This window comes from Podarcis melisellensis (assembly GCF_964234715.1).
Source record: "Podarcis melisellensis genome assembly, chromosome: 7".
In the NCBI taxonomy this organism is placed as follows: Eukaryota; Metazoa; Chordata; class Lepidosauria; order Squamata; family Lacertidae; genus Podarcis; species Podarcis melisellensis.
The window spans coordinates 67,842,493-67,859,142 of NC_138539.1; the positions used below are offsets into that span (position 1 = coordinate 67,842,493).

Genomic DNA, 16,650 nt, shown 5'->3' on the forward strand with positions numbered 1-16,650 from the left:
ATAGGCAAAGTGCCCTTGATCTGTTTCTCCTGTGGCCTAACCTTCCCTTTTTATGTGCCACCGTTGTTCTCTTCTCTGTGAAAGCCCCCTCTGAGATGAAACTCGTGTGCCTGAAGAAAAAGCTTGATTTTGGGGAAGAAGCGGGGTTAGTTAGAAAATTATATCTTGCATGCCAGTGACCAGCACTCTGTACTCTTGAGGTGTTGCCAGGAAGAAGTAGAGAAACTTTGCCCTTTGCCGTGCCCCTGGGGCATTCGCCGCTCCAGTCTCAGGTCAGAGGTGAATGCGCAGTTTTGTGGGAGATTGGAAAGGGCAGGTTGGTGTCACGTTTTCTTGGGAACGCAGGGAGTTCCAGCGACTCGGAGTGCGACTCGGATGACGACAGCTGCTCCAGCAGTTCGGATTCGGAGGTGTTTGACGTCATCGCTGAAATTAAGCGGAAGAAGGCTCACCCAGACCGGCTGCATGAGGAGCTGTGGTACAACGACCCCGGACAGGTAGTACATGCCAAAAAAAGCTCAGTTTTAAACATTTGCGTCGCGGCTATGCAGCTGATGACTTAAAATCAGGACCGCAATACCTCAAGGACACCTCTTTTCATATGAACCCACCTGGATCCTGAGATCATCTTCTAAGGCCCTTCTTTGTGTGCCTCCTCCTTGAGAGGTCCAGGGGGTGGCAACTCAAGAACGGGGCCTTCTCTGCAGTGGCTCCCCATCTGTGGAATGCTCTCGCCAGGGAAGTTCGCCCGGCACCTTCATTATACACCTTTAGGCGCCAGGCAAAAGCATTCATTTTTAACCAGACCTTTCCTTGATTTGATTGACACCCTATGCCCTTTTAAAATGTGGATTTTTTGTGGGGGTGGTATTGGGTTGTTTTTATTTTGATTATATATTTTGTGGTTTTATATTTTTATTTTGTTCTGTGAACTGCCCTGAGGCCTTTGGTGTAGGGTGGTATATAAACTGAAAAAAATAATAATAATTTGCTATTCCGTATTGAAGATCATGTCACTTTGCGAAAACCAGTGACCAGCAACCCTGTACTTTACACAAACCAAAGTTCTCTCAATCCTGTTCTTGTGGCTGTGTACACGCACACCTGAAATTGCCAAAACACAACCACCAAAATTCAGGAGACGGCTCCAATACTATGCATATGTACTTTTTCACAAGCCCCATTGAATCTGGTGGGGTTTACATATGAGTAGACACATAGATTGCTGCACTGTACATTTCAAAAAGTCTTGGTGTGTGGCTGGTGACAGGCTGATGAAACCTAGGCAAAAATTATTTCTCCTGGCAGAATACTTTCCATGGGTAAAGAGTATTTGAATCAAGCAATATTCAGAGACATGCTTTTGAAGTACCGTGGTCTATTAAGGTACTTCAGTCCATGTGCTTAAAAATATTTTTTAACTGACTCTTAACTTGTGTATGCTAATTTGCTTTTAAATAATCAAACAAACCCCTGTGTTGCAAAGAGAAAGTCAGCAATGTCTAGGCAACACAGTGACCATGTACATACGCAATTCTTTATAGAATTCCTTCAAACCATAACAAGTACAAAACAAAATCTTTAGTCTCAAAGTCTCTGAAAATCTTTAGATGAAGTGAGGTACCAGACTTTGTACGATGAAAGACAAGCTGTGAAGCTTTGTGTATTCAGCAAATATGATGTCCAACACTGAACAGTGATTCCGGATATAGACTACCGTTTCGTAGAATTCTTCGTCAGCGTGGTGGGAGGATATAGAATTGCTTCATAAATTGAAAATATATTTTTTAAATAAACTGAAAATATATATTTATTTGTAAAATTTTGTAAGATTGTCTATTTCGTATGTTCACGGTCATTGTGTTGCCTAGATTTTGCTTTTAAAGGCATTAACTTTCAGGCACTGAGCCAGACTGCCTCTTCTTGTTTTTAAATTTCTCGACTCAGTATCCTCCTTTAACATTTTTGACAGATGAACGACGGACCTCTGTGCAAATGCAGTGCGAAAGCCAGACGAACGGGAATAAGACATGGAATCTATCCTGGGGAAGAGGTAATATTTCTTTAAAATGTTTTTAGGACGGTTGAAGGGATCTCAAAGCATCTTATCAGGTAAAATACAATATGATGGGGTGGGGGGAGGTGGGAAGCCCACTTAATAATAAATAAGCATAGAAATAAACTATAAAACAATCTGTCCCAAAATATTAAAATCCAATAACAAGCGATGACTAAAACCAGTGTTCAAAGCTTCCGTTGTTCCAGGAGCATTTTGCGACAGTATTTCATTGGCTCTAGTGGTTTCTGAGTTTTGGGCGCAGTACTGTGCCTAAATTTCAGATTAAAACTGAAGGAAAGGAGGGCCTTTTTTCTGCCTCCCCACTTCCAGCAGCTTTCCAAAGACGGGAGAAGAGACCCTCTTAAGAATATTAGGGTGGTGGGCAGGTGAAGGACTAGACCATGTGAAAAATGAACATAATATTTTAGCTGCAGTTCATTTTCAGCTTTGTATAAAAAAGCGCACCTAGATATTACGTTGTTGTGCCCATAACCTTGGTTTAAGATGCCGTTTAGCTCCTAGCTTTCATATCTCGGTTTCTAACGCTGACTAAAACCGTAAGTCCAATAAGCACACTTCAAGGGAACAGCAAGGAAAATAAGAGTTTTCATAAGGCCTTTAATGAGGAGGGACTCCTCATGCCTTCCCTGGCAGGGCTTGGTCCAAAACATCAGGAAAACATTAGGTTGCTGAAGACTGCTTTATCTCCTTTTATTAGCATGCACCTTTCCTAATCACCTGCCCCTCTTATTTCCTCTCTCGTTTCTTAAAGCCTATTAAGCCCTGCCGACCCATGACCAACAATGCCGGAAAATTATTCCACTACCGCATTACAGTGTCACCACCTACAAACTTTTTAGTAAGTATAATATGAAGCAGGGGAAGCAGCAGACCTGTCTGTTTTTATTTGAAGCTATTGTTTTTAAGCCCGTACATAGGTGACATAGGAGCAAGCTGGATATATTTATTTGTGGTTATTTATTGATTCAGTTTATATACTGCCCTTTACCCAAAGATCTCAGGGTACTGTCCTACATTAAAAGCGTGATTTACGTAGCATTGTCATAATAAAAGCAATAAAGCGATCGCAGGAAATATAATAACAATCCCCACGCTTCTAAAAGGCTGTAAGGTTGTTCAGTAGCCAAAGGGCTTGGTAGAGAGGAGTGTTTTTGTTTGGCATGTAATGAACGTGCCTGGTGAGCCTCTCCAGGGAGAGCATTGCACAGATGGGGAGCCACCACAGACAAGACCAGTTCTCCTGTTTCCGTCCTCCAGACCTCTTGTGGAGGAGGAACATGAAGAAGAGTCTCAGATAATGATTGCCGGGTCCGGGTCAGTTCACATAGAGGGAGGTGAGGTGGTCCTTGAGGTAATAGTTATTATTATTATTATTACAGTGGACGCTTGAGTTGCAAACGTGATCCATGCGGGAGGCACGTTTGCAACCCGCAGCGTTTGCAACCTGCAGCGCCACGTCTGCGCACACACGGGTTGCAATTCGATGCTTCTGTGCATGCGCAAAGCGTAATTTGGAACTTCCGCGCCTACACAACCGCTGAAACTAGGAAGTAACCTGTTTCGGTACTTCCAGGTTTTGGTGCTTCCGTAACCCGAAAAAATGTAATCTGAGGCGTCTGTAACCTGAGGTATGACTATACAGTGGAACCTTGGTTTTTGAATGTAATCCATTCCGGAGGACCATTCGACTTTGAAACGTTTGAGAACCGAGGATCAATGGGCGGTCAGCAAAATCCATTGAAAAAATGGGAGAAATGTGGCTTGGAAGCCATTCAACTTCAGAGGCACGTTTGAAAATGGAAGCAATTACTTTGAGGTTTTTGGCCTTCGGGTTCCGAATCGTTTGGCTTCTGAGACGTTCGAAAACCAAGGTTCCACTGTATTATTATTACCCTGCCCAACTGTTTGGGATTCCTCAGCCACTCTGGGCAGCTTCCAATAAACATGAAATTAATAATATTGCGACCCTGGGCCGTTTAAGGCTTTATAGGTAGCTCTTTGAATCGGGCCTGGAAAGAGCCAGAGCAGTTGACCCAGGATCCGTGTGATACGCTCTGTGTGTCCTGCCCCAGTGAGCAACCTGGCTGTCCATTTTTGCGACACCGATGGATCCGGAAGCTGTATATTCAGAGAGAGTCTGATCCCATAAACAGGGCCTCAGCCTTATCTGGATTGAGTTTCCATTTAATGGCTTCCAGCCAGTCCATCACCAAGGCCAGACACTGGTCCATCCCTCCTCTGCCCCTAGCATGGAAACTATGGGCTACCAGGGGAGGGAAGCCCAGGGGCAGTCACCAAGGTGCTTACCTGACCTCCCAGCTGCGTTTCACCAGCAGCTCAATGCCTCCTCGCACACTCCTCCTCGCAACCTCACGGTAAACCAGGGTGACCCCTGTGTCGGCAGGTCTGCGCCGTCCCACCCTGCTGACCGTATGGGGCTAGCCCCATCGTCCAGCATGGAAATGCAGCAAGCTATTGGAGGAGGAGCAGAAGTTTGGGTTGCTACTCTGCTCGTCCCTGGAACACTGGCATGAATTTCTGCAGGCTACTAACTTCAACAACAACAACAACAATAATAATAATTTATTTATACCCCACCCATCTGGCTAGGTTTCCCCAGCCACTCTGGGTGGCTTCCAACAGAATATTAAAATACAATAGTCTAGTAAACATTAAAAGCTTTCTTAAACAGGGCTGCCTTCAGATGTCTTCTAAAAGTCTGGTAGGTGTTTTTCTCTTTGACATCTGGTGGGAGGGCGTTCCACAGGGCGAGTGCCACTACCCTGAAGGCCCTCTGCCTGGTTCCCTGTAACTTGGCTTCTGGCAGTGAGGGAACCGCCAGAAGGCCCTCGGCGCTGGACCTCAGTGTCCGGGCTGAACAATGGGGGTGGAGATGCTCCTTCAGGTATTCTGGACCAAGGCCGTTTAGGGCTTTAAAGGTCAGCACCAACACTTTGAATTGTGCTCGGAAACATACTGGGAGCCAGTGTAGATCTTTTAAGATCTTAGCCTTATTTGCAAGGCTAGTCTGACCTGCGGCTTTTGCCCTTATCTCTTTAGACAGACAGGCCAACTGTGATCGAGTACGATGACCACGAGTACATCTTCGAAGGCTTTTCCATGTTTGCCCATGCTCCTCTCACCAATGTAAGTTGCCTTTCTTTCGTGGCCCAGCTAGTTTTATGGATGGCTGCTGGGTTCTTTAAAATTTCTGCGTATGCTAGCTTTCTTCTCCGTAGTAAAAATCAAACCTATAGCAGCCCTCCCTTGAAATCTTTGTCCCTCTAAACATTTTTTTTATCTGTTCTTTGGAGGTGAGGTGCCCCTGCCTTTTTAACTTTACTTAGAAAATGTTTCCTAACGCAACACAAATCCACCAGTGGCATAGCTGATCCTGGCTTGTTCAGTCTCTGCATAGTCTTATCTTGACAATAATTGACCTATTCAGATAATCTGTCCCAGGGTGGATTTGATTTAAATTAAATCGATTTTAAATCACTAGTCAGTAAGACTTGATTCAAATCATTTTCTTTTACAGAAAGACTCATTCTTGCTGGTATAATCTTAATATTTACAGCCAGATGAAGGTTTCATTTTTGGAATAATAAATTTGCAGAGTACTTTTTGCAGTTATATCAAAAATTACCCATTTGGTTGCGCTGTTAGAAATACATAGACCGATAATTATGAAATTATTGTGAGGTTTAAAAAGTTAACTGTTTATATTTGGACAACTTTTCTGCTGTTGTTTATTGGAAGGAGAAAAATAATAATCATTTCCTTAATAACAATTTAAACAATTTGTATAACTAAAACAATAACATTATAGCATATGTATCCATTGTAAAACAATTTTTTAAAACAACAACAACCTTAAGACTGAGTTTTAGCACACATGAAAAATTTAAAACAAATCCTTATTTCCTGATGAATAGCCTTTGAACCATAATGTAAATTAAATAGAAAACTATCTTTAGAAAGATTTTTCCTCCAAAAGCATTTTATTTTAAAAATCCAATTTAAATAAAAAAAATCTGATTTTTTATTTTAAAAGAAAACCGTTGATTTTTTTATCCAGCCTAGTTTGTCCCAAAGAGGTTTAAGCCGTCCCGTTGTAGCCATTGATGCACTACTTTTTGTGAAATCTGTCCTCTGTGCAGTCGGGCCTCCAGCAGATGGCAGTCTCTACCAGAAGATGTCATATGTGCCTTGCTTGTCATGCTGTTTCCTAGCTGGCCATCTCACGTTTTATGCATTTCAACCCCCCCTTTTAATTTTGGCTCAGAAGAAAGCAAGAGAATGCAGCGAGGGTGCTGCCTCTTTGAGACTGAACCTCTCTCATGCATGTGTTTCTTCTCGTCTCTCCAGATTCCTCTGTGCAAAGTCATCCGATTTAACATCGATTATACCATTCATTTCATTGAGGAGATGATACCTGAAGTAAGTTATGGGAATGATGATGCATGGCATCTGTTTGCTTTGTGGCACGTCGAGAAAGTTTAGCTCTTTGGTTCATGCATATTCCAAAGAAGTTCGTACTGTATGGCTGGATGAGCGCTTCTGATTAAAGATGTACAGTCCTGGAATATCGATATGAAAACATACTAATGAAAGGTGTAAAACAAGTTAAGCAAATGTTCTTGTGAAAGTAAACTTTATTGCCATCTGTCTATTAGTGCCACTAAGTGAATATTTCTGTGGGGGAGAGTAGCAGTTTGTTAAAACTGTCCAACAATATTGTTGTTGTCGTTGTTGATTAAATTTATATACAGTGGTACCTCGGTTTACGAACTTAATCCGTTCTGGAAGTCCGTTCTTAAACCAAAACCGTTCTTAAACCAAGGCCCGCTTTCCCCAATGACGCCTTCCGCCGCCGATGCCCTTCCACCGTTGGGATTCCGTTCTTACACTGAGGTAAAGTTCTCAAACCAGGACACTATTTCCGGTTTTGTGGAGTTTGTAAACCAAATTGTTCTTAAACTGGACTGTTCTTAAACCAAGGTACCACTGTACTGCCCTATACCTGAGGGTCTCAGGGTGATTCACAGAATAAAATCAAGATAGGTAAAGGTACCCCTGACCATTAGGTCCAGTCGTGGCCGACTCTGGGGTTGCGGCGCTCATCTCGCTTTATTGGCCAAGGGAGCCGGTGTACAGTTTCCGGGTATATAAAACCACAAAATGCATAATAAAAATAAAAACAACAACCCAATAGCCCCCCCCAAAAAAACCACATTTTAAAAGTGCATAGGATGTCTTCTTCTTCTTATTATTATTAATATTTTTTCTCGCCCTCGCTAAAAGGTCTCAGGGAGCGTTACAACAGTGTAAAAATTCTTAACCCAGGGATATGAGTAGGATTTGAATTTTTTCATTTAGATTGTCCCCTGGACTTCATTAGCACAGAGCCATAATTTATTATTATTGTTGTAAACCACATTTCTATTGCTGTAAGTGAAGATGAGAATAATTTCTAACTTTCCCCGTATAAGTAGCTGTCTTCAGCACAGGTAGCATGGGATGAACTGACGGGGTGAGCTCAGGAAATCTACCTTAACTTGGCAATGGCACTCGCCGAAGCTCCGTGTGAGGTTTTCCTCCAGAGCCTTCTGTGACATCACAGCAGCTTACGATCAGGCATGTTTCAAGCCATATCTAGCTCAAGGGGACCTCAAGTAATAGAATTGTGGCCTTTGCTTGAAGGCGAAATTTCACAGTCGCAACTGAGATTGATGGCCGCCTTCCAGCCACCCTGGGTCCCATGCCATCTGAGGGAGGGGAATTCCCAATTTAGCCCTCTGCTGAGCTCACCCTTCCCGTTGAAACAGCTGCCACCAGATAAGGGGTTAATTATTTCCACAAGGCCAAGGTACCTTTAACAAGCTCCGAAGCCTCTTAAAGGTAGCCGTTTTCCCCATTTGTCTGAGAAACGTGCCTAGGAATCTAGTTAAGTAGAGTGGAAAGAGTGATGGGGAAAATTCAGGAGGGGGGTTGAACCCTCTCCTGCCTGCCATGTTTCCCCGCTGCTGGCTTTTTACAAATGGGCAATATCAGAGAGCAGCCATGAAGGATGGAGAGGGGTTCGAGAAACGAGCCTGTAGCCCCAAGTTGAAATTTACATGCATGGCTCCACCCACTTTGGCTTCTGGCTCCGCCCATCACTGCCATGCGGCCCCTGGCAGGTAGCCCAGAACGAAATGTGGCCTTCGAGCTGAAGAAGAAGGTTCTCACCCCTGCCTCGCATCTTTAAATCATCATCATTTTAAATTTGTATACCGTCTTTCTATCTTACTCAAGGCGGTTTACAAGCTGAAGAAACAAAAAATGTACATCTTATAACAATCTAATGCAATGCAAAAATGTGATAATAAAACATAACTTTAAAATAGGCAACCTACATCAAAAAGTAACATTCAACAATTATTAGAATAGTATTAAATAATAATAATAACAACATATAAAGGATAAACAGAAATCCACTCAACAGTTACAGCAAATAATTTCTAAACTATAATCAATAAAACAATGGCAAGCCGCAGTACATAAAATAATACAATACAGTGGTACCTCGCAAGTTGAATGCCTCGCAAGACGAAAAACGCGCAAGACGAAAGGGTTTTTCGCTTTTTGCATTGCTTTGCAAGACGATTTTCCCTATGGGCTTGCTTCGCAAGACGAAAATGTCTTGCGAGTTTGCTTCCTTTATCTTAAAGCCGCTAATACCCAGCGAATCCGCGCTCCGAAAGACAAAAAAATCGCTAGATGACACAACTCGCAGAACGAATTAATTTCGTCTTGTGAGGCACCACTGTACAAATTGAGAAGCAGAGACCAGAGGGTGTGGCAAGGCAGGTGGAAAGAGGCCTTGCCTGACAAAGTCTCTCCCCTCTGAGACCGCCTCTTCTGCAAACTTTCAGGATGGCGGTCTTTGGATATGTGTGCGTTATCTGTAACCCTCCCTTTCTTCCTATTTTTGCTTCGGAGCGGCACGCCTGTCGCATCTAGAGGGGAAAGACGCCGTTTTAATGAAGAACGCTTTATTTCCGGATTGGCACGTGGGTTTTTGCTTTTATTTATTTCCTTCCCCGGCCAGTTCATAAGGAGAATAATCCCCAGTTTGTGAGGTGCTGATTAGTGACTGTGAAAACGCCTTGTTACGACACCAGCAGTGATTTATCAGCTTTTTAGCTAGAACGTGGCAGCCTCCGAGAATTATGGGAGAGGTCCTCCTTTCCACATATATCATCTCTTCTGCTTATTCAAGTGAAAGGCTGCTGGCACTCCGTAAGTTATGGCGTAGCCCTGAGCTCGTAATTTTTGCTTCCGGTCTAGATTTAGGCTTTTAGTAAGGAACACCCCCCCTGAATGTATAGTAATAATAATAATAATATTAACAACAACAACAACTGGGCCAGATGGGCGGCATATAAATAAATTAAGAAGAAGAAGAAGTTAAGTTACACATTAAAATCCTGTGCTTTAGATTCTTTCCACCATAATGGGACTTGCGGGTCTCCCCCCCACCCCGGTCCAGGTTTCTTTTTACTAGTGTATGTGCTATAATTTACGTATTATAATATGTAATAACATCCCACCATCCGAACACAATGCGTTCCCTCGTCTGTTAGGCGAGCGTCAAGCGTAACAAACCAACAATTTCCATTGATTCCTATGGGGAAGTTTCTAATGCATTCTCAACCATGGAATTTGAAGCCCAGAAAGCAAGAAAACCTTCTGAAAACCCTCAGCCAACCAGCAAAAGACAAACCAGGAAGTAAAAAAAAGAAAAAAGCTCTCTATTAGAAGAAGAAGAAGAGGAGGAGGAGTTTGGATTTGATAGCCCGCCTTTCACTCCCTTTAAGGAGTCTCAAAGCAGCTAACATTCTCCTTTCCCTTCCTCCCCCACAACAAACACTCTGTGAGGTGAGTGGGGCTGAGAGACTTCAAAGAAGTGTGACTGGCCCAAGGTCACCCAGCAGCTGCATGTGGAGGAGTGGAGACGTGAACCTGGTTCCCCAGATTACGAGACTACCGCTCTTAACCACTACACCACACTGGCTCTCAGGTATCTTACAGATACCTGAATCTGTAGTTTGCATAGTGAGGTTTGGGTACTAATTCCTCGTGTTTGGATAAATGTGTTTCTGCTGAATGAGTGTTCAGAACGCAGGACCTGTGTGTATTTTATGAACCCGATTGGCGTAAACTTGTCAAGTATGCCTAAAGCAGCGACTGTAGGAACTATTGCCAAATTATATCCTGTAATCTCGCCAACCACGTTGTTGGGGTTTGGGTATGTTGCTCATACATTGATCATTGACATTAAAATTGGCTCCTTTTCCTTTTCCAGAATTTTTGTGTACGGGGACTGGAGCTGTTCTCTTCCTACCTGTTTAAAGATATCCTGGAACTCTACGACTGGAATCTTACCGGTAACTTTTGAGTTTGAGAATGTGTTTGTGGATGAGAGCAGGGGGTAAAATGAAAATCCAAAAGGTATTTCAGAGCGTTCTTTCTTTCTGTTTTTTATAAATTTTTTATTAAATTTTCTTTTACAAATAATTTTGACAACCATGTTTACAAATTTGCAATTTTTTGAACTTCCACCAGCACCTCCCTCAATCATCCATTTTTCATATCTTTGCGCACTTTCTATGTAGTATTGCCGATTTGATATTAACCTTCCATCTCAGTTTCATTCTTACAATATACCTTGTATTATCACAAAGCCTCTTTAAAACCCACTAGCGTTGTCTGTTCATCACATATAGTTTTCAGATAATCCGTAAACTTTCCCCAGTCCTCAATGAATTTGTGATCTTTCTGATATCTAATTTTTCCAGTCATTTTATCCAATTCTGCATAGTCCATAAATTTCATTCTCCACTCACTCAAGGTCGATAATTCCTCTTGTTTCCATTTTTGGGCCATTAATATTCTTGCCGCTGTAACTGCATATTGAAACAATTTATAATCACATCTTTTTATCTCTCTTCCTGTTATTCCTAGCAAAAAGGCTTCTGGCTTTTTAACAAACGTATATTTAAACATCTTTTTCAATTCGTTATATATCATTTCCCAGAAACCCTTTACCTTCTTACATTCCCACCACATATGAAAAAGTGAACCTTCTTTTTCTTTACATTTCCAACACTTGTTACATGTTTTATACATTTTTGCTAACTTTACGGGTGCAATGTACCATCTGTAAACTTTTACAATCATTTGTACAACTTCAGAGCGTTCTTTCAGTATTTGTCCCGGTGGTCAGAATCTCACACACCATTGGGTGTGACTGAGAGACACACAAATCTCATTGCCCATATTTACTGAAACATATGCCAGGACATTTCTTTGGTGTATGAGAGAATGTTGTACTTAACAAGCTGGGCTTCTGAAATTAAAAAGCAACAACTGTCGCCTATCTTTTGTAAATCATCGTATGTCCTGATAGTGAATTCAAGCGATGAGTTAGGATGGCTTTGTTGCCAAATTGGAGCTACCAAGAAACTGCATGGAGGTCTGGGCATGTTTGGTAGATTCTTAAGGCTTGCAGAAGCAGGAAAAAAGACAGGCGTCTCACCAAAGGAAAAGTCAGCTTAATGGAAACTGGGTATGCTTGTTGTTGTTGTTGTTGTTGTTTAGTTGTTTAGTCGTGTCCAACTCCTCGTGACCCCATGGACCAGAGCACGCCAGGCACTCCTGTCTTCCACTGCCTCCCGCAGTTTGGTCAAACCCATGCTGGTAGCTTCGAGAACACTAGCCAACCATCTCGTCCTCCGTCGTCCCCTTCTCCTTGTGCCCTCCATCTTTCCCAACATCAGGGTCTTTTCCAGGGAGTCTTCTCTTCGCATGAGGTGGCCAAAGTATTGGAGCCTCAGCTTCAGGATCTGTCCTTCCAGTGAGCACTCAGGGCTGATTTCCTTAAGAATTGATAGGTTTGAACTTTTTGCAGTCCATGGGACTCTCAAGAGTCTCCTCCAGCACCATAATGTTTCTTTGGGGTTGGAGTATGAAATGGCATAACCTGAGAGAAGGCACGGGTTGGCTGGAGCACTGAGCACCGCAACAAATTTATGGTAAATCTTTGTTTCTTGGGGGATGCGTGTGTCTGAGATTTTAATTACCGTAAGGTGTGCACAATGAGTTGTGATCGTAGCGCCAGACAAAAACGTTGGCACTGTGCAGCTTATAGGAGACAGGAGCATGTGGCCGTGGCGCGATGCAGTAAAAATTGTAGCAAAGCTGTCCTTTTTGGGGGGTTGGAAATCATCCTCAGATTGTGGCGCGGTCAAACATGAAAGCATCCATTCTGTCTCTCTCTCTCTCTCCCCCATTGAGCCTTGAGGAAGAATTTGTTTAAAAAGCCAAGGGCTTCTCAGAAGAATCTTGAGCTGAGATATACAGGCTCCTTGTGGAGTTTGATATGCCTCCGAAGACTTGGTTTAAGGGAATGCAGGCTTTGTAATGTAGAAAGGCTGATGAGATTGAGGGTTCTGCTTGCGTTCTTCCCTTGGTTTTCTAAAATACGTTCCCTAGCTCCGAGTGAGAATGAATGATGATGTGATTTATTTCCTTTCTTTCTTTCTTTTTTACAAAATCGGAAAGGCACATTCCGACGGTGCTATCTTGTACGCTCATTATAATAGCGTAATACAGTGGTACCTCGGGTTACATATGCTTCAGGTTACATACGCTTCAGGTTACAGACTCCGCTAACCCAGAAATAGTACCTCGGGTTAAGAACTTTGCTTCAGGATGAGAACAGAAATCGTGCGGTGGTGGCGCAGTAGCAGCGGGAGGCCCCATTAGCTAAAGTGGTACCTCAGGTTAAGAACTTTGCTTCAGGATGAGAACAGAAATCGTGCTCCAGCGGCGCAGTAGCAGCAGGAGGCCCCATTAGCTAAAGTGGTACCTCAGGTTAAGAACAGTTTCAGGTTAAGAACGGACCTCTGGAACAAATTAAGTACATAACCAGAGGTACCACGGTATCATGAAATGCCACCAGTGGCATCCAATCTGGGGCTGCTGGTGACAATACCCGTATGCCACCAAAACATGGAGGAAGTCTGTGAACAAATAATATTCCTGACTTTAGTCGGTTCCAGCCTTCCCACCAGCGCGTCTTCCTTGCCACAAGGCCCCTCTGGTGTATTTCCGGTGTTTGGTTGGTGTATCTGTCATTGCGGATCTGCAGTAGAGGATTGTGCCTTACATATCCTGGCTGGCGGAGGAGGATGGAGATTTTAATGAGAATTATAACATAGGAAGACAGCAGGTATATGCCTTGTGTTGTGTGTACTGCACCAGGCTAGCCCAGTGTTTCCCAACCTTTTTTGGGCAAAGGCACACTTCTTTCATGAAAAAAATCTTGAGGCACACCATCATTAGAAAATGTTAAAAAATTTAACTCTGTGCCTATATTGACTATATAAAAAGTACAGTGGTGCCTCGCAAGACGAAATTAATTCGTTCCGCAAGTCTCTTCGTCTTGCGAGTTTTTCGTCTTGCAATGCACGGTTTCCCATAGGAATGCATTGAAAATCAATTAATGCGTTCCTAGGGAAACCGCCTTCAGACCAGGTCCGGGGACAGTCTGTCCCCCGACCTCTTCTGAAGGCTGGGGGGGACGGGGACAAGGGCTTTTCTTCCCACTGCCAGCCTTCAGAAGGCTGTTCTGAAGGCTGGCGGTGGGAAGAAAAGCCCTTCTTCCCACCTCCCGCCCCGCAAGCTCCGGGGACAGGAGGGCTTTGCTGCCAACCGCCAGCATTTTAAAAGCCCCTGCTGTCCCGGGGCGATTTTAAAATGCTGGCGGGCGGGAGCGAAGTCTCCGCTGCCCCGAGGAGATTTTAAAATGCTGGGGGTCGGCAGCGAACGCTTCGCTCCCGCCCGCCAGCATTTTAAGATCGCCCGGGGCAGCGGAGAAGTCTCCGCTGTCCCGGGAAGGCAGGCGGGGGGAGCAAAGACTTTTGCCCCCGCCTGCCTTCAGAAGAGGTCCAGGACCTCGTTCCGATGCCCGGCGGCAGGGTGCGAGGTTCCCGCCCCACCGCCCGGCATCGGGGCATCGTTCCGATGCCGGGCGGCGGGGGGAGAGGTTCCCGCCCCACCGCCCGGCATCGGGGCATCGTTCCGATGCCCGGCGGCGGGGGGAGAGGTTCCCGCCCCACCGCCCGGCATCGGGGCATCGTTCCGATGCCCGGCGGCGGGGGGAGAGGTTCCCGCCCCACCGCCCGGCATCGGGGCATCGTTCCGATGCCCGGCGGCGGGGGGAGAGGTTCCCGCCCCACCGCCCGGCATCGGGGCATCGTTCCATGCCCAGCGGCGGGGGGAGAGGTTCCCGCCCCACCGCCCCGCATCGGGGCATCGTTCCGATGCCGGGCGGCGGGGGGAGAGGTTCCCGCCCCACCGCCCCGCATCGGGGCATCGTTCCGATGCCGGGCGGCGGGGGGAGAGGTTCCCGCCCCACCGCCCGGCATCGGGGCATCGTTCCGATGCCGGGCGGCGGGGGGAGAGGTTCCCGCCCCACCGCCCGGCATCGGGGCATCGTTCCGATGCTGGGCGGCGGGGGGAGAGGTTCCCGCCCCACCGCCCGGCATCGGGGCATCGTTCCGATGCCGGGCGGCGGGGGGAGAGGTTCCCGCCCCACCGCCCGGCATCGGGGCATCGTTCCGATGCCCGGTGGCGGGAGGAGAGGTTCCCGCCCCACCGGGCGGCGGGGGGAGAGGTTCCCGCCCCACCGCCCGGCATCGGGGCATCGTTCCGATGCCCGGCGGCGGGGGGAGAGGTTCCCGCCCCACCGCCCGGCATCGGGACATCGTTCCGATGCCCGGCGGCGGGGGGAGAGGTTCCCGCCCCACCGCCCGGCATCGGGGCATCGTTCCATGCCCAGCGGCGGGGGGAGAGGTTCCCGCCCCACCGCCCGGCATCGGGGCATCGTTCCGATGCCGGGCGGCGGGGGGAGAGGTTCCCGCCCCACCGCCCGGCATCGGGGCATCGTTCCGATGCCGAGCGGCGGGGGGAGAGGTTCCCGTCCCCCCGCCCCGCTTCGGAGCAGCGTTCCGAAGCGGGGCGGCTGGGGCAGGTGTTCCCGCCCCCCCCCCGCCCCGCTTCGGAGCACCGGGAGAAGCGATCTCCCCGCAGCCCCTTGCTTCAAAAGAGGTCCGGGGGCAGCGGGGAAGAAGTGCTGCGCTTCCCGCTGCCCCCGGACCTCTTTTGAAGCAAGGGGCTGCGGGGAGATCGCTTCTCCCCGCAAAGCCTTGCTTCAAAAGAGGTCCGGGGGCAGCGCTTCCCGCTGTCCCCGGACCTCTTTTGAAGCAAGGGGCGGTGGGGAGAAGAGATCTCGGGCGCCGCGGCGTGCAGGCGCACTGCTCGCTCCTCTTTCCGCGCAGGCGCCTTCTCTCGCTCTTCCCACGGCACACCAGGCAAGGTCTCACGGCACACCAGTGTGCCGCGGAACACCGGTTGGGAAACACTGGGCTAGCCAATTGTGTACCGTGAAAAATCCTCCTGACCTGCAGAAATTAAGCAAAGTTGTATGCATAAACTAAATAAGGAGCCTGGAGCACGGCCTCAGAAAATACCACTGAGCCACGTGCTGGATTTTAAGGCAAACAGGAATCCCACCCATTATTAATCCTATCTTAACCTATGAGGCCTAGAAGTTTGCTTTGTTTTTAATTAACTATCCACCCTAAATACCAAACAGTTGCATTTGCAGCGCAGTCGTGGAATATGTCCAGCTCTGTATAAACTTTTATGTTCTTTTAGAATACCAAAGTCTATAAGGATTGGGGAATCTTTAAAGAATATTTAGAAAACTATGGAATAAAAGGAAACATCATGGCAGAATTAGACTGATCCCTGTATTGTATAAATATAAGTTCATAGGGAGGTAAAAAGAAATTATATAAGAAATATGTAACTGTGCAGTATAAAGTAATGGATAGATAAAGTACAGTGAGATTAATTGGAAGTCAGTTTTAAATTTCTTCTCTGTAAGTTTTATAATTGTGTTCAATATCAGGAGTATATATGATGATAATTATATTAATCTTCTTGTATCTTATAATGTGGTGGCTTGTTTGATTTTTCTGTTATTTGTTTGTTTGATTGTATGTTTGTTTACTTATATGTACATCTGTTTTTTAATAAATGTATTTATTTTAAATTAATAGATATATATATATTTTAAAAATAAAATACCAAAGATGGAGATAGTGAAATGTGTTGCTTGTGTTTTGAATTGCTTCTAATTTCTCATTGAAGGTCCTTCGTTAGAAAACAACGATGCTTCCTGCCCCCGGTTTCATTTCATGCCTCGTTTTGTCAGGTTTCTTCCAGGTAAGTTTTTTGTTGTTACTGGTACGGCAGCCAGGTACCGGCCCAGCTCTTGCTGAGATGGTCAGACCTGTGTACCTGCACTGTATCATATCGTCAGACTGCAGGCAGGAAGTTGGCACAATTGAATGTTCCTTCATACCAACAAATAAAAAGGAAATGTCTTCACTTAGGTCCTTTGATTGCTTTGGTACCACTCTTGGTATGACCAAAGTTGCACATTCCCAATACAG

General features: G+C 45.7%; 1 protein-coding gene across 2 annotated transcripts in view; it reads left to right on the plus strand.

Moving 5' to 3' along the window:
• Nucleotides 1-16,650, plus strand: part of DROSHA (drosha ribonuclease III) — an 81,413-nt gene that overhangs the window by 7,837 nt on the left and 56,926 nt on the right. For both annotated transcript variants that reach the window (XM_081918154.1, XM_081918155.1), the window contains exons 6-12: nt 346-497; nt 1,973-2,053; nt 2,832-2,918; nt 5,141-5,227; nt 6,449-6,520; nt 10,431-10,512; nt 16,346-16,420. In XM_081918154.1, the coding sequence (XP_081774280.1) occupies nt 346-497; nt 1,973-2,053; nt 2,832-2,918; nt 5,141-5,227; nt 6,449-6,520; nt 10,431-10,512; nt 16,346-16,420 (636 nt within the window). The remainder of the gene's footprint in view (nt 1-345; nt 498-1,972; nt 2,054-2,831; nt 2,919-5,140; nt 5,228-6,448; nt 6,521-10,430; nt 10,513-16,345; nt 16,421-16,650) is intronic.